Source organism: Chiloscyllium plagiosum, unplaced genomic scaffold (genome assembly GCF_037043375.1).
Source record: "Chiloscyllium plagiosum isolate Xiang-an unplaced genomic scaffold, Cpla_swu_hap1 HiC_scaffold_17, whole genome shotgun sequence".
Taxonomy (NCBI): domain Eukaryota; kingdom Metazoa; phylum Chordata; class Chondrichthyes; order Orectolobiformes; family Hemiscylliidae; genus Chiloscyllium; species Chiloscyllium plagiosum.
Window position 1 is genome coordinate 32,515,816 of NW_028270155.1, and position 18,868 is coordinate 32,534,683.

The window sequence follows — 18,868 nt, forward strand, 5'->3', positions numbered from 1 at the left end:
TCCGGGTGCTCCGGTTTCCTCCCACAGTCCAAAAAGGTGCAGGTTAGGCGAATTGGCTATGCTAAATTGCCTATAGTGTTAGGTGAAGGGGTAAACGTAGGGGAATGGGTCTGGGTGGGTTGATCTTCGGAGGGTCGGTGTGGACTTGCTGGGCTGAAGGGCCTGTTTCCACACTAAGTAATCTAATCTAACGAAATCCCTCAATATCCAGGATCAACTTAGTGAACCATCTCAGAACTGTCTTCAACACTAGGATATCTTTCCTTAGATAAAGGGACCAAAACTGTTCGAAGTATTCTGATCAGTGAGGAGAAAGTGAGGACTGCAGATGCTGGAGATCAGAGCTGAAAATGTGTTGCTAGAAAAGCGCAGCAGGTCAGGCAGCATCCAAGGAACAGGAGAATCGACGTTTCGGGCATAAGCCCTGATTCCTGAAGAAGGGCTTATGCCCGAAACGTCGATTCTCCTGTTCCTTGGGTGCTGCCTGACCTGCTGCGTATTCTGATCAGTACCATGTACAGTTTCAGCAAGACCTTCCTATTTAATACTCCATTCCCTTTGGCACAAAAAATAACTTTATTTTTGTCTTCCCAACCAGTCACTGAACTTGAATGCTAGATTTTTATGATCCATTCACAAGGTCGCCCACATCCCACAGTAAAATTTAGAAGGGCTGTAGTGGTATATGAGTTGAACCAAAAGCAACCATGGTCAGTGGTAAGGCTGGTAGTTTGTTGAGACTGATTTGTTTGGAGGATGGTTGAGGATGGTGCTGTCCATGCAGCATACACGGACATTGTGTCAAAAACATTTGGATGATGGTCAGGACAGGCAAATCAGCAAACTGCTGCTGTCAAGTACCTGTTCTTTTACGTGTTGGGAATAATGTTGTATAGTTTCTCAAAGAGGAGAATTGGAAGTGGCTTAAATCAAATGTGTTTGTGAGTGGGATGCAAATTTATGGAAATAAAATGATTACCACTCAGAGTTGAGATTCTGAAGTAGCCATATGAAGCTTAAGGGGAAATTGAAAACATTTTTCTTGGCATTTAGATTCAGATATATTCATTTTCTGTGTACTTTCCCTTCATTCTCTCTCTTGCTCACATCACACCAACAAGAGGAAAATTTTAAAGGGCCCATCACCCAACCAAAAACATAAGCAAGTGAGCCATCACACATCCCATCTCAAAAGAAAAAGAACCTCCATGAACCATAACATCAATGCATCATATTTTAATTAAAATTCAAAATGTCCAACTTCTGACATTCTCAGTAACTTGATCAAAGGATGACAGCATTTAAATTTTTACATGTTCTTTATGCAGCAATATGATACTTAAATCAAACTCTAGAAAAAATGTTCACAATTATATTATTCCTTCCTGAAAGGGAACAATTTTTAAAGTAAATGATTACAGCAATAGACTCTAGTGAAGCAAACAGAGATGCTTGATGTAATTTTTTTCCAAAAAAGACCAGTCAAAATAATTTACATATATTGTATTTTCTGAAAATGTTTATTTCAAAACATTGAAGCGTTGAAACAAGGTTTAATACTTCTATTCCATTTGTGGAGTACTTTCTCTGACAATTATATAATTGTTTCCAAAATAATTGACTGTGATAGCTTAATCACCCTCTTGCAACAATATACCAGTAATTGTTATCTTGAATGGTTTGTAGAAATTTGGAGCACTCAGTACACATTATTGATAATTTATGAAGGCACTTCTACTCCTTGATCCACTGCCTGGACATAGCGTGGCATGCTTTCTTACCACCCACTTTCCCAATTTCCAACAGGATCATGGTGGGGTGGGGTATTTCATGCAGCAGTGCCATGTCGTCACACATTGTGGTGGTTCATGGACTCCCAACCCAGCTGTTCACTTCGTGACGTTGTGGAGTTTGTGGACCACATATATTAGTTCTGGGCAATTGCAAAACCTTTTTAATCATTTGAAATATCTTTTGTTGTGTTTTTAGTTGCACAGCCCCATGCTCCTGATCTTTGGCCATCCAGCGCATAGAGGCAAGTCAGCAGAGCTCACGAGCTTGCCAAGTTGGCCATTAAAAGGTCATCTTTTATCAGGATCTAATAATTTGTTCTTTGTTCTGTTTTAGCAATCATATCTTTATTTGAACAAGACAACTTGTGAAGTAGTGGAAAGCTTGTTTAGGCACATCTAATTAACATTTTTATAGGGTTGGCAGAAAAAATAGCATATTTTCAAAATGGGTAATTTTTCTTCATATCATCATTTTAGGGTTCATTAGTGTTATTAGACAGCTGACTCATGTGGCACATTGGTAGTGTCACTATCTTTGAGCAGGAGGTCCCAGGTTCAAGTCCCAGCTGTTCCAGAGGAGTGTAATAACATCTCTGAACAGAGTGATTAGAAAATGTGTTATTAAACTGGTCATTGATTTCACATACAAGGTAAATAGGCAAACAACCCAACAACTTTAAATAACTTGGAACAAATTCTACGGAACTACGGCTGGCCTATTAACTAGCCTGCCTCAGCATTTACCTACCCCAAATCTGGACTGGAACTAATTTTGTAGGCCAATATTGCCTTTGCCACAGCAAACATCATGTGATTCACATTGTTTCGGTTGGAAAAATCAGCCCCAGGTTTGAAACTAGAATATTTAGAAGCCCCAGAGTGTAAAAACAGGCCATTTAGCCCAACAAATCCACACCAAACCTCCAACGTGTATCCTACTCAGACCCATCCCCCTACCTTTTCCCCTAACCCTGTAGTTCCTATGGCTAACGCACCTAATCTATGCATCCCTGAACACTATGTGTAATTTAGTATGGCCAATCCACCAAATTTGCACATCTTCAGACTATGGGAGGAAACCGGAGCAGAAACCCACAGAGCCACGGGGAAAAAGTGCAAACTCCACAAAGAGACAGGTGCCAGAGACTGGAATTGAACCCAGGTCACTGGTGGTTTGAGGCAGCAGAGCTAACCACCGAGCTACCATACTACCCCTGTCAGGATACCAGCTCTGTCAGATGGTGACTTATAAATATCACCACCTTCACAAGGACTATAAAGGCTTGCCTTGGCAGCAATGCTCACATTCCATGAACAGATTTAAGAGAACTTAATTTAGCTACTACCTCTGTTCAAATTTAAATAATCAAATCACTTCTCTCCTTATTAACTTCCAAATTTGAATGAAAGTGTGGATAGAATCGTACACAAATGATCACCATGTCACAATTTTGAGAATAATAGGGTTAAAGTCCAAGGAATTATTTCTTAAATGCTTGGTTTAAAAAAGTCAAAGTTTCTTGTATTAAAAAAAAAGAAAAAGCATTAGGGATTTGGCAACTGATTTAGAACTAAACTTCGAAGTATACTTGTTGTCTGTGGTTCAATAGTCACCAAATCCCACCTTATAAAGAGAGAAAAAAAAATCAAATCCTCTGACTTTGCCTCAAGCTTTCTGCTCGATTGTCTTACAAAATGTAAACTTTAGATTGGATAACAGCAAACATATGTCATAATTAACAATGAATGTTAATCCTCAAAGTTTACTGCTCTATTGGTCTTTGTTAGCAAACATCAATTACCCAGATTGAGTAACACCATCCATACAAGGGTTTGATCAATAAATTCTAATATAGAAAAATGAGAGCAAGGAATTTAACCTCCGTGAATCAGAATAAATTCAAAACATAGTTTCAGCCCAGACGAAGTTATTTATATGGTAATGAAGAGAATGGATACTACAGAAATATTTCATGCTGAGTTAATTCAAAAAGGTTTAATTATAATTTGAGTCATTGGGCTATGTGTAATAATCAACACTGTACATATTATTTGTAAGACAACATACATACAAGACAAGCCTAATTTATCTCACTGAAGCTGTACACATGCTAAAAGTATATTCAACAAATTTCTTTCAAATCTGAAGTGATAGAAATAAAGTCCTTAGAAAAATGAAGTAATGGAGAATTTGCCTTCCTCAGAGTTCAGTCAATGTTTGTAGCTGAGAAATACAACTCAAATTAGTACTTAGAAAATACAAAAAGTTCTAATACTTAAATGGGCATATTCAGTAGTGCAAAATATGCAATAGTAGAGGATATGCAAACAATTTTATATCCATCATGAAGGATTGGCTAAGACATTGAATCTCTGATCTCATCAATCACACTTTCATTTACAAGATCTTGTGATTCAAAATGGACATTATGGACCAGTATTTTCTTGGTTGCAGTTACAAGCTTGGAATAGTTTTCTGGATTATAACACCTATGTTGATATGAACGAAGCAGAGGAGCTCTATCCTTGTTTCGTGATAAACACATTGGAGGGCGTCTCTGATTTTCACCATCTTTTAAAGACTCTGGGAGTGGCTTCCGCTTGCTTTCTGGAAGCAACATGATGCACAGCACTGAGAGGACAGCAAAAGAGGCAAACACAACATGCAGGAGAAAGAAGCCATGTTTATTATGGAGATCCATTATCGGAGATGTTGCTTTTCCAATGCAGCTTGTTGCCATAACAAGACCTAAGCCTGCACCTCTGTGAAAACATTTTGTGAAAATAAGTATTTTAAGTTCTTCTGAAAAATTTATAAGGCTAATTATAAAAAAGTACTAAATGACAATTCATAATTGGCCAGAAAAATTGCAGGGCAAATGCAGTTACTTGTGGGCAAACTATTTAGCAATTTCAAGTGGTGGTAGTTTGTGGTTAAGTATGAATACCCAGAAGTTGCTACTTGAATTTCTCTGATCCAATGCTAACTTCATGAAAAAGACATACTGCTCTTGATTTGCCCACCGTTTCTTAAAAGAAATTGCCCAATAAAGTCACCCTATAAATGTATACATAATAAGTGTTGATAACTAATAAGTGAGTTAATTAGCCTCTCTGGCATTAAGAATTTCAAGAAAAATTTCTCCTTATCTCTTATGTTTCTTTACTTGATTTTACATCAAAATACAGTTGTAAATTTACCCCCTTCTTAATTCTTCCCATGTTTATTTTCCAATCCTCTATCTTACTGTTATGAAGATAGCCTATTAGGTGCCCTATTCATTCCCATTTCCTTACTGCGCCATTATCACCTTGCACTTTTAGTAACTTAAATGGAGAAACATTTTTGTGTGCAGAAGATATTAGAGGCAATGTTGGTGGTCTTCCACTGAGCATTTAATCATCTAGCTGGTAGTTATGTTCACTGAAAAAGATTATTATACAATCACTAGGTCAAAAATATAGTACCCTATCCCAAACAAAAATCTAATACGTAATTTTATATTGGAGATAACAACACTTTGTCCAAATGTACAGCCTTTCAGATATAGAAATTGCACACAAATCTCTCACACTTGTACCCTCAGGGTGAAAGAAGTTTCCACACAGTAATAAATTAGAGTTAATGCTACTGAAACCAAGTACCTTTAAAAAGTTAAAAATCTACATGGATATAGTTCCAGTCATAGAGGTATAACAGCATGAAAACAGACCCTTCAGACCAGATATCCTAAACTAATCCAGTCTCATTTACCAGCACTTGGCCCATATCCCTCTAAACGCTTCCAATTCATTTACCCACCCAAATGCATTATAAATGTTGTCATTGTACCAGCCTCCACCACTTCCTCTGGCAGCTCATTCCATACATACACCACCTTTGTGTGAAAAAGTTGCCCCTTAGGTTTAGGGTGACAGGGGAAAAAATTAAAAGGGATCAATGCCCTCTAGTTCTGGATTCCCCCCACCCCAGAGAAAAGACCTTATCCTTGCCCCTCATGATTTTACAAACCTCTATAAAGTCACCCCTCACCCTCTGACACTCCAGGGAAAACCCCAGCCTATTCAACCACCAACCCTAGCAACATCCTTGTAAATCTTTTCTGAACCCTTTCAAGTTTCACAACATCCTTCCTACATGAGGGAAACAAGAATTGTTTGTAGTATTCCAAAAGTGGCCTAACTAATGTCTTGTATAGCCATAACATGACCTTCCAACTCCTATACTCATTGCTCTGACTAATAAAGGCAAGCATACTAAGCACCTTCACTACCTGCGAATCCACTTTCAAGAAACTATGAACCTGCACTCCAAGGTCTCTATTTTCAGTAACACTCCCAGGACCTTACCATTAAGTGTACAAGTCCTGTCCTGATTTGCCTTTCCAAAATGCAGCACCTCACATTTAATCTAAAATTAAACTCCATCTGCCACTCCTCAGCCCACTGGCCCATCTGAACAAGATCCCATTGTAGTATGGGTAGCCTTCTTCACTGTCCATTACACCTCCAACTTTAGTGTCATCTGCAAACTTACTAACTATACTTCCTATATTCACATTCAAATCATGTATATAAATAGCAGTGGACCCAGCATCGATCCTTCTGGCACACTGCTGGTCACAGGCCTCTCAGTCTGAAAAACAACCCTCCACCACCCTCAGTCTTCTACCTTTGAGTCAGTTCTGTATCCACATAGCTAGCTCCCCCTCTATTCCATGTGATCTAACCTTGCTAAGCAGTGAACCATGAGGAACCTTGTCGAATGCCTTACTTAAGTCCATATAGATCACGTCTACTGCTCTGCCCTCATCAATTCTCTATGTTACTTCTTTAAAAATCTTAATCATGTTAGAAAGACATGACTTCCCACATACAAAGCCATGTTGACCATCCTAATCAGTCCTTGCTTTCCCAAATACATGTAAATCCTCTGCCTCAAGGTTCCCTCCAACAACTTCCCCACCACCGATGTCAGACTCATCGGTCTATAGTTCCCTGGGCTTCTCCTTATCACCTTTCTTAAATAGTGGCATCACGTTAGCCAACCTCCAACCCTTCCGACACCTCACTTGTGACTATCCATGATACAAATATCTCAGCAAAGGGGTCCAGCAATCATTTCCCTAGCATCTCACAGCGTTCTAGGGTACATCTAGTCAGGTCGTGGGGATTTATCCACTTTTATGCATTTTAAGACATCCAGCACTTCCTCCTCTATAATATGGACATTTTTCAAGATGTCAACATCTATTTCCCCACATTTTGTAATCTTTCATGTCCTTCTCCACAGTAAAGCATTTAGTATCTCCCCCATCTTTTCAATACCACACAAAGATCAGCAAGGCAGCCGGGGGTCTTATTCTTTCCCAAGTTACCTTTTTGTCCTTAATGTAATTATATATTATCCTGGTGAATTTTTACTTGGAGATATGGTTTATGGGAATGTACCAAATGAAGGACTGATATTTTCCAGTAAGCAGACAGTAGGGAAGAAATGATTTTGCAGTTTGCTGTTTATTATTTTTAAAATGAAATGACCTCTCCTGTGATTTAAATAGTCTACTAAGAATGATATGCATTAGACCTCAGCTACTGAATCCAAGTGCATGCATCAATGCAAGTTTCTGCTCAAACACTCACCAGAGTTCAGAGGTTAGAAATACTCACCTCCTGACACCCAAAAGCCTGTTCATCATCTACAAGGCACAAATCAGGGGTGTAATGGAATACTTCCATTTGTCTGGCTGGGTGCAGGTCCGACAACATGCAAGAAGCTTGATATCATCCAGGAAAATGCAGTCCGCTTGACTTGCACAACATCCACAAACATCCACTCTCTCCACCGTCAATGCTCAGTAGCAGCAGTGGGTACTATTAACAAGATTCACTGCATAAACTTACCAAAGATCTGTTGATAATACCTTCCAAACTTATAACCACTTCCATCTAGAAGGATAAGGACAGCAGATACATGAAACACCACCATCTTCAAGTTCCCCTCCAAGCATCTCACTATCCTCACTTGGAAATACATTGCCGCTCCTTCATTGTCACTGGGTCAAAATCCTGGAATTTCCCCTCTAATGGTATTGCAGGTCAACCTACAGCAGGTTGACTGCAGAGGTTCAAGGCATCAGCTCACCATCACCTCAAGGGCAACTAAAGATGGGCAATAAATGCTGGGCAACCAGCAATGCCCACATCCCACAACTGAATTAAAAAAACCAAAGTCTGCAATTTTTCCAGCCATATGTGGACATGGGGACAGGGAAAAAGGAGGAGGATGACCAGGGAGGTGGAGGCGGAGAAAGATACAGGCCATGCAAGTTAAGAATCAAAACATTCACCGCGTTTTTAATGCCATCCTCAAAAATCAAATCTAGTGTTACAAATGATATTCAGCTTTTCAGACAAATCAATTTTGAAAAAATTTAACACTTGGAGTTTTACTTTTTCATTGTTACTTCAGTGCATTTTTAGTATTAGAATATATCACTATAATGCAGGAGTCCTAATTTGCCGCTAATTAAACGCAGGCATAATTTTTAGTGACGCCAAAAAAAATTCAGAAAATTATATTCATATGAATACCATAATCGCAGCACTCACCTAATTACGGTTGGAATAACCTCACTGGCAAAAAAATTACTCAGTGTAACAACAACATAAGCTGAGAACAGACCCAGGACGGAAAGAGCCAGTTGAAGAATTTGATGCAGGTCTGCAAGAAAAAAATAAACACTGTTGGCACTGTAATACCAAAGACCAAAAGCTCAAATCACTTCCACAAATAATTGGAGACTCTCTTAGTATGTCCCATTATTTATACTTGAGCCAGATTTGGCACAAGCGCACTTGTCGTAGAGGCTGTTAATAGACATCCATAAGCACACTAAACAAAATAGCAGAAGTAGACTTAAGTCTCTCAATCTGTCATTCATTAAGATCATTGGTGAAATTTTACATAAGTTCATTTTCCAACCTAATCTCCATATCCCTCAATTTCCTGAAAGTCCAAAAATTGATCATGTGCATTCCATAATATATTCAAAATAACAACACAGACAACACAGAAGCATGGATTAAAAAAAAAACTTATCTGACTGACACTTAACAGACACTAAAGAAAGCTGTTTTAGTAAAAGGATTAAATTAGAACTTCCAGGACTTAGCAGGATTAGCAGAATTTAGCAGGATTAGAAACAATACTGAAATACAACCAACTCACAGGCTCAGTTCGGGCGCTTGAGGGTTGCAAGGTAGCCAGGAAAGACCTAAAGAGAGAGCTCAGAAGAGCCAGGAGGAGACATGAGAAGTTGTTGGCAGATAGGATCAGGGTAAACCCTAAGGCTTTCTAGAGGTATTGAAGGAATAAAAGAATGACAAGAATAAGATTAGGGCCAATCAACGATAGTAGTGGGAAGTTGTGTGTGGAGTCAGAGGAGATAGGGGAAGCACCAAATGAATATTTTGCGACAGTATTCACTCTAGAAAGTGACAATGTTGTCAAGGAGAATACTGAGATACAGGCTACTAGACTAGGTGGGATTGAGGTTCACAAGGAGAGGTATTAGAAATCCTGCAGAGTGTGAAAATAGATAAGTCCCCTGGGCCGGATGGGATTTATCCTAGGATCCTCTGGGAAGCCAGGGAGGAGATTGCCGAGCCTTTGGCATTGATCTTTAAATCGCCATTGTCTACAGGAATAGTGCCAGAAGTCTGGAGGATAGCAAATGTGGTTCCCCTGTTCAAGAAGGGAAGTAGAGCCAATCCTGGTAATTATAGACCAGTGAGCCTTGCTTCAGTTGTTGGTAAAGTGTTGGAAAAGGTTAAAAAAGATAAGATTTATCATCATCTAGAAAATAATAATTTGATTAGGGATAGTCAGCATGGCTTTGTGAAGGGTAGGTCGTGCCTTACAAGCCTTATTGAGTTCTTTGAGAAGGTGACCAAACAGGTAGATGAGAGTAAGCCGGTTGATGTGGTGTATATGGATTTCAGCAGAGCGTTCGATAAGGTTTCCCATAGTAGGCTATTGTACAAAATGCGGAGGAATGGGATTGTAGGAGATATAGCAGTTTGGATCAGTAATTGGCTTGCTGAAAGAAGACAGAGGGTGGTGATTGATGGGAAAAGTTCCTGCTGGAGTCCAGTTACCAGTGGTGTACCGCAGGGGTTGGTGTTGGGTCCACTGTTGTTCGTTCATTTTACAAATGACCTGGATGAGGGTGTAGAAGGGTGGGTTAGTAAATTTGCAGATGACACTAAAGTCAGTGGAGTTGTGGATAGTGATGAAGGATGTTGTAGGTTTCAGAGAGACATAGATAAGCTGCAGAGCTGGGCTGAGAGGTGGCAAATGGAGTTTCATGCGGACAAGTGTGAGGTGATTCACCTTGGTTGGAGTAACCGGAATGCAAAGTACTGGGCACATGGTAAGATTCTTTGTAGTGTAGATGAGCAGAGAGATCTCGGTGTCCAGGTGCACAGATCCTTGAAAGTTGCCACCTAGGTTGACAGGGTTGTTAAGAAGGCATACAGTGTTTTAGCTTTTATTAATAGAGGGATCGAGTTCCGGAACCATGAGGCTATGTTACAGCTGTACAAAACTCTGGTGTGGCCACACTTGGAGTATTGTGTACAGTTCTGGTCACCGCATTATAAGGAGGATGTGGAAGCTTTGGAAAAGGGTGCAGAGGAGATTTACTAGGATGTTGCCTGGTATGGAGGGAAGGTCTTACGAGGAAAGGCTGATGGACTTGAGGCTGTTTTTGTTGGAGAGAAGAAGGTTGAGAGGTGACTTAATAGGGACATATAAGATAATCAGAGGGTTAGATAGGGTGGACAGGGAGAGCCTTTTTCCAAGAATGGTGATGGCGAGCACGAGGGGGCATTGCTTTAAATTGAGGGATGATAGATACAGGACAGATGTCAGAGGTAGTTTCTTTACTCAGAGTAGTAAGGGTATGAAATGCTTTGCCTGTAACGGTAGTAGATTCACCAACTTAAAGTACATTTAAGTCATCATTGGACAAGCATATGGACGTACATGGAATAGTGTAGGTTAGATGGGCTTCAGATTGGTATGACAGGTCGGCGCAACATCGAGGGCTGAAGGGCCTGTACTGCGCTGTAATGTTCTATGCCTATGAAACCCAGCAAACCATCAGACAGACAGTCGCACCAACATCAAGCAGGAAAAATGAAAGAAACACACTCAATACACAAGGAAAGCTCGAGAAAGACTTAAAAAAGATAAAAACATTGTTTTCCTACCTGCAGACAAAGGACGCTTGACAGTCATTTTAAATCAAAGAGACTACATTGAGAAAGCGAATGCACTACTTGCAGATACCAACACGTACCAACAAGTAACAATAGACCCAACCCCACAACTAGAGAACCGAATTACAGCCCTACTCAAAATAAGCTTCAGAAATCTGGAGAAATAAATGAGACAGACTTCCAAAAAATGAAATTAATTGGATCCAACATACCACGCTTCTACAGATAATCCAAAATTCACAAACCAGGAGCCCCCCTCAGACCCATAGTCTCGCTACCTGGAACACCAACTTACAGACTGGCCAAGGAGCTACACCAAACACTAAAACACTTAGAAGAAGATTCACGCCGCTCCATCCAAGAATCCCTGAAAACCAAACACACCAAGATAGAAGAGGATGAAATAATGGTCTCATTTGACGTAACAGCCCTGTTCACATCCATTAACATCAACCTGGCCAAGGAAACACTGACTACATTATTAGAAGAACCAAAGTCACATGCACCAAATACCAACTTCATCAGCAAGGACAATGTCGTCAAGCTAGTGGACTTATGCCTTACCACCCACTGCACCTTCAATAACAAAACTACAGACAAACCAACAGAACACCCATGGGATCTCAGATACCAAGGTTCTTAACAGAGGCAGTAATGCAGAGACTCGAACGAACAACTCTGCCAACCATCCTACCCTAACTTTGGGTCTGCTACGTGGATGATACCTTTGTCATCACTAAATGAAACAAATTAGAGGAAACTTTCAAGACCATCAATAATACTCATACTGGCTTAAAAATCACTGAAGAGGAGGAAAACAAAAACAAACTGTTATTCCTAGATGTCACAATAGAGCGATTAGCCAATGGGGAACTTCAAACCAGCACCTACAGGAAAACAACACATACGGACCAAATAGTGAACTACACAAGCAATCATCCCAACAAGCCACCACATACTGCAGCACAGAGAAACTATGCAGAGTGGAGGAACACCATCTATACTGTGAATTCAAAAAGAATGGATACCCAATGAACACAGTCCGTCGATTTCTCAGCAACAAACCTAAACAAGCAGACAAAACATGTCCAGAAACCCTAGCCACTCACCCCTACATCAAATCGGAAACGATTGTTTGAAAAAGACTGAAAAGATCTCTTGGCATCATGGTTACCCACAAACCCTCCAACACACTTAAACAAGAGTTAACGAACTTTAATGACCCTACGCAGACAACAAGCAAAACTAAGGTCAATTACAAAATACCTTACAAGAACTGTAACAAACATTGCATTGCACAAACAGGCAGGAAACTAGCCACCAGGATACATGAACGTCAACTAGCCACAAAAAGACATGAGCCATTCTCACTAGTATCCTTACATACAGATGAGAAAGGACACTGCTTCAACTTGGACAACACATCCATTCTAGGACAAGCCAAACAGAGATGTGCACAAGAATTCCTAGAAGCATGACATTTCAACCAGAACTCCATCAATCAACACATTGACTTGGACCCCAGTTACCATCCCCTGAAAAAGAACAGGAAATGACATCACCATAGGAAATGTAGTATAGTAATGAAATGTCTGAAAATGAACATTCTAGCTCAACGAGCAAACCTATCCAGAATCTCAACCTGAGCTTCAAATCTTAAAACTCGCTAAGGGCAGCACAGTGGCTCAATGGTTAGCACTGCAGCCTCACTGCACCAGGGTTCCAGGTTCGATACCAGCTCTGGGTGACTGTCTGTATGGAGTTTGCACATGCTCTCAGAGTCTGTGTGGGTTTCCTCCGGGTGCTTCGGTTTCCTCCTACAATCCAAAGATGTGCAGGTCAGGTGAATTGGCCGTGCTGAATTGCCCGTGGTGTTAGGTGCAGTAGTCGGGGGGAGATGGGTCTAGGTGGGTTGCTTTTCAGAGGGTTGGTGTGGACTTGTTGGGCTGAAGGGCCTGTTTCCACTGTAGGGAATCTAATCTAATCAATAACTTAGTGCCCACATGCATCTAGATTTGATGACTCTCAATAGGTTCACAATCAAATGCATTTCTCATGTCAATTATTCTAAGTGGCTAATCTTTATCCTAAGACTATCAATCATTAGATCCACCAGCATGGAGAGACACAGTTGCAGTTGTTGTGGGAATGTTCGCTGAGTTGGGAATTTGGATTGCAGAAACTTTATCCGCTGTCTGGGTGACATCCTTAGTACTGTGGAGTCTCCTGTGAAGTGCTGTTGTACTATGTTGGTTGGAACTTATGTGGCTTCATTCCCATTGTTTCAGGGTGCCAATTCTGGTTGTTCGTTTCAGTAGTCGGTATATTGAGTTTAGGTCAATGTGCTTGTTGATGGAGCCCATGGATGAGTGCCATGCTTCTATAAATTCTCTGGCGGTCTTCTGTTTGACTTGTCCTATTATTGTTGTGTTGTCCCAGTTGAATTTTAAGCCCTCGTCACCTGTGTGTAAAGATACTAGGGATAGCTGGTCGCAGGATTTAGTGGCTGTTTGATCTTTATGAATGTGGGTCATTAGTTTTCTGTGTGTTTGTCCTATATAGTGTTTTATGCAGTCTCTGCATGGAATCTTGTAAACTACACTTGTCCACAGTCCGACAGAAGGTTTAGCAAGGTCGATGCTAAGAAGTTTGAGTGTTTCAACGAGATAATTCTCTCATTCTTCTGAACTGAAAAGAGGCTCATTTTACTCGCTTTTTCCTTCAAGAACAGCATTTTCACCCAGGAATCAAGTGAACTTTTCTTGTGCCATTCAGTATATTTTTAATTAGGTAAAAGACCAATACTGCACATCATACTCCAGATATTCTACCTTATTCTTATGATCCAATCCTTTGGAAACAAACGTATGATTTGCCTTCCTAATTCTTTGCTGCATCTGAATGGTAACTTGCAATTTACGCACAAGGATGCACAAAACCTTCTGAATCCCAAAATTTAGTCATTTCCCAACTTTTAAAGTGTTCTATTTTTTCATTTTCCTACCAAAGTGGATAATTTCACATTTCCACATGGCTTACTTCATTTGCCACCATCTTGTTTAATCACATAACCAATCAATAAGCTTTGTAGCCTCTGTCGATTTTCCTCACAGCTTACTCTTCCACCCTCTTGATACTATCAATAAATGTAATATGTCACAGTTTCCTCCAAGTTGATGTAGATCGTAAATAGCTTCGGTCCAAGCATTGATCTTTGTAACATTTTAAATCATTCTATCCTACCGTTTTGAAAATGACCTATTTTCCCAATACTCCCATTTTCTTTTCACACCCAATGTTCAATCAAAGTTAACATATTACTCCCAATCCTATACACCCTAATCTTGAGTAGCAGCTTCTAAGTGACATCTTATGGAATCCGTTCTCAAAATTCAAATGAAGTAAAGCAGGCAGTTTCTCTTTTTTTTTTAAAGAAGTTGGACATCCTGAAAAATCAAAGCTTCAATAAATGTAAATTCCCTGCGTAAAAGTTTTCCTAGTGCCTTCCCCCTCCATGTCCTTAATAAATATTTTTTGTATTTTCCCTACCTCTGACATTTGGCCAATTGGCATTTTATTCAAAGTTTTCTTCCCCCCACTCCCCCCTCCTTTTGTGTGCAGCAGGATTACAGTTACCTTCCAATCAATGGGAACTTTTCCAGAATCTAGGGAACTCTGCAAGATCACAATCAATATTCACTATTTCTACAGTTGGCTCTTAGAAATCTATGCCAGTGCTTCCTAACCATTTTCCCATTGTGAAGCCATTTAGTGCTTGAAAATTACACAAGAGAGAATTATGACAGTGGCAAGTGTGGGAGACTGGACAATGTAGGATGGGTATTTAAGAAAAAAGACCTTCAGATAGTGATGAGAGGGGAAGAGTGGGAAGGTGGCGGAGCTGTAAATCAGAGTTAAGTAAAAGGCACCTTCATTTCCACCAAGGCTTTCAAGACAACAATCTCAAGGCTGTTCCCAATATTTTAAAAATTGCAATAGTTTAAAGACCATACCTGAGTTAGCACTTGGTCAGAGCTCCATGGTTCTTGCCATTCAGCTTGCAACCCAATTGCTCCAGTGTGAAGGCCTTCAGTTTCTGGAAACATCTCCAACAATTTTTTTTACTAATAGCAATTACTTTGAGTTCCTCACACTCATTATATCTTTGGTTCCCCATAGTTTCCAGGATGCGTTTGTTTCTCACTTGTCAAGCCAATGTAATTGCTTACAACCTGTCTACTATTTAAATAAAAACATTGTTGTACAGAACTTGAGTCGAGCTGAAAGGCCTCTGTCAAAATACCACCTTTTACTTCAGAGTTCACATGTGAATTACAGAATCTAGCTTTTTCTATTCCACCAAAATTTAAGAGAAATGGAGCAGTTTCAGTGATAAATGTTCAATTCTATTATATTCTTCATATTTTGCACTGTCCAGCACATAAGAATTTAATTTACTCCATTAGCAATGCCTTGATTTGAAAGAAATTGCCATCCTTCTTTTCAAGTCTCTCCATGGTCTCACCAGTTGCAATTTCTGTAACTTTCTCCAGCACTATATCTCTATCAGCACTCCTCTAATTCTGGTTTCTTGAGTATTTCCAATTTAAAAATCATTCCACAAATGCACAAGGAACAAGAGTAAGCCATTTGGTCCTTCAAGCCTGATCTGCCATTCAATAAAATCATGGTTGATTTGATTTTAACTCAAACTCTACTTTCCTGCATATCCCCAATAATCATACATCCTCATAGTAATCATGATATGATTTAACTTTGCCCTAAAAATACTTAAAGATTCTGCATCTATTGCCTTTTGAGGAATGGAATTCCAAAGACTTATGACCCTCTAACTTATTTTCCTCATCTCTGCATTAAAGAAGTGACCCATTATTTTTAAACTATGACCCCTAATTCTAGATTGTCCAACAAATGGAACATCTTTTTGATATCCAACTGGTTGACGGCCCAACAGGATCTTGTTTTTTTTTAAATTAAGTCACCTCCAACTCTTCTAAACTCCAGAGGATATAGGGCTAGCCTGTCTAGCCTTACCTCAGGGAGGCATTCTGCTCATTCCAGATATTAGGGGAGAAAGTGAGGTCTGCAGATGCTGGAGATCAGAGCTGAAAATGTGTTGCTGGAAAAGCGCAGCAGGTCAGGCAGCATCCAGGGAACAGGAGAATCGACGTTTCGGGCATAAGCCCTTCTTCAGGAATCAGGGCTTATGCCCGAAACGTCGATTCTCCTGTTCCCTGGATGCTGCCTGACCTGCTGCGCTTTTCCAGCAACACATTCCAGATATTAGTCAAGTAAACTTTTTTTTGAACTGCTTCCAACATACCAACAATCTTCTGTAAGTAGAGCGACCAGTACTGTATGTGATTACACCAATACCTGATTAATTGAAGCATAATCTTCCTATTCTTGCACTCAATTCCCTTCTCAATAAAACATAACATCTTATTAGCTTTCCAGATTTCTTTCTGTTCTTGCACACTAACCTTCTGTGATTCATACACAAGGACACCCAGGTCTTTCTGCATCTCAGAGCTCTGCAACCACTCACCATTTAGATTATGTGACTTTTTTTTTATTATGTAAAATTGCACTTAGTCACATTGTACCCCATATGCCAGGTCTTTCCCCACTCACATAACCTATCTTTAAGACTTTGTAGCTCCTTATGTATTCTTCACAACTCCTTTTCTACTTGTCTTGATGCCATCAGCAAATTTAGCGACTACACCCTTTTTACCTTCATTGAAGTTATTTATACAAATTGTGAAGAATCAAAGCCTCATCATCAATGCCTGTGAAACAGCACTCATGATGCTCTGCCAGCCTGAAAAAGACACATGTAATCCTATACTCAGCCTACTATTGGCCAGCCAATCTCCTATCCACTCCAATAATGTTACCCCGACCAACATAAGCATTTATTTCTCACAGTAACCTCTGATGTAGCACATTATCAAAACGCTTTCGGGAAATCCAAGTACAATACATCTACTGTTTCCCCTTTATCTACAGCACAAGTTACTTCTTCAAAGACCTTCAATCATCTAGTCATATATGATTTCTTGCCACACAGCATTTACTGCCCACCCGTAATTGCTAAGTGAACGATTAAGAGTCAACAACATGATTGTACTTCTGGAGACACAGAGGCCAGACCAGGTAAAGATGGCAGTTTCCTTCCCTTAGACAAAACAAATGTTCAGTTCCTGGAAATTTCTCTAGTAATTTTTGTTTTTAAACTAGTAGCAATTACTTTGAGTTCCTCATGCTCATTAGACCTTTGGCTCCCCACACTTTCCAGGATGCTATGTCACCCTCATTGGCCAAGACAATGTAATTGTTTTCAACCTGTTTACTGTTTAAATAAATTTGGTATTTCAGAACTTGAGTATTGCTAAAAGGCTTTTGTCAAAACTTTTCCTCTTACCATGAAGTTAACATGTAAATAACAGAACTCTTTTTGTTCTTCCATTGAAATTAAAGAGAAATTCTGCTTAAACTATCCAAACGTTCTTTTGTAAAAGTCTTTAATAGCTTGTAATATTCTCCCTATGATGTTAAGCTAATTAGTAAACAGTTTCCTACTTTCCTCACTTTTTCATTAAAAAGGAGTTACATTAGCTATTTTGCAATTTAAAAGGAACTTTTCCCAAATCCAGGTGAGTTTTAGAAACTTAAAGCCAAAAGAATCAACTAGCTAACCAGTGAGTTCTTTTAAGACACTATGATAAAATCCCTCAGAACCTGAGGGCTTGTTAGCTTGCAGTTTCACAATTTACTCTCAATTACTTGACAACTGTAATTTTCTCCCTCCCTTACAGCATTTCTGGGAGGTTACTTGCATCCTTTCTAGTGAAGAGTGACAGAAAATCTGTTCAATTCATCTGCCATCTCTTTTTCCTCCATTATTAATTTCCCAGACTTATTTTCTATAAATATCAACATTTACTTTTGTTAACGTTTTAAAATATCTGAAGAAATGGATCTTATTTTTATATTTTTGGTTAACTTTCCTCTTGCTTTCTAATTTTCCTTTCTTATTAATCTTTTAATAATCCTTTGCTCTTTGTATTCTGTCCAATCTTATGGACTGCCAGTTATCTTTACAAACTTCTATATTTTTGAGTTTAATGATATCTTTGACTGTATTAGTTAACCATGAATGGCTGTTCTGTCCCTTTAACAACACTTCTCTCCCTTAAAACTATTAAAGTTCAATCATATGATTGCTGCTACCAATGGTGTTTTCAGAATGGGGTAAGTAACCCAATCTCATTGGTCAAAACCTGGTCTATTCGAGCCTGTCATAACAAATCCTAAGAAATTGTTCCAAAAAACATTCATTGAATTCCTCATCTAGGCTACTTTCTCCCCATCTGATTTTTCCAGTCTATATGCAGGTTAAAATCCCATGAAAACTGCGGTAGCCCTTTGACAGGCTCTAATTATTTTTCCTTTATAACTTGTCCTGTCATCTACTTATTGTTAGGGAGCCTGTACAGAACCCCCAGAAGTGACCTCGAGCCTTTATCACTCCTTATTTCTACCCAAACCACTTCTTTACCCTAGTTTCCTGAATTTAGGTCATTCCTCTCTATTGTGCTTATATCATCTTTCGTTAAAAGAGCCAATCCACCACCCTTTCTTAGCTCCTTGTCCTTCCTAAACATTACATACCTTCAATATTCAGGTCCCAATCTAGATCATTCTGCATCCATTTTTCAATTATGGTCACTAGATTGTACTTATCTCAATTTGTAGAAGGAGCT

General features: G+C 39.4%; 1 protein-coding gene across 2 annotated transcripts in view; it reads right to left on the minus strand.

The window, feature by feature from the left end:
- Positions 1-1,221: 1,221 nt before the first annotated feature.
- Positions 1,222-18,868, minus strand: part of slc22a31 (solute carrier family 22 member 31) — a 60,144-nt gene continuing 42,497 nt past the window's right edge. For both annotated transcript variants that reach the window (XM_043706779.2, XM_087995807.1), the window contains exons 8-9: positions 8,406-8,517; positions 1,222-4,556 (exon numbers count right to left, since the gene is read on the minus strand). In XM_043706779.2, the coding sequence (XP_043562714.1) occupies positions 4,151-4,556; positions 8,406-8,517 (518 nt within the window). In that variant the 3' untranslated portion in view covers positions 1,222-4,150. The remainder of the gene's footprint in view (positions 4,557-8,405; positions 8,518-18,868) is intronic.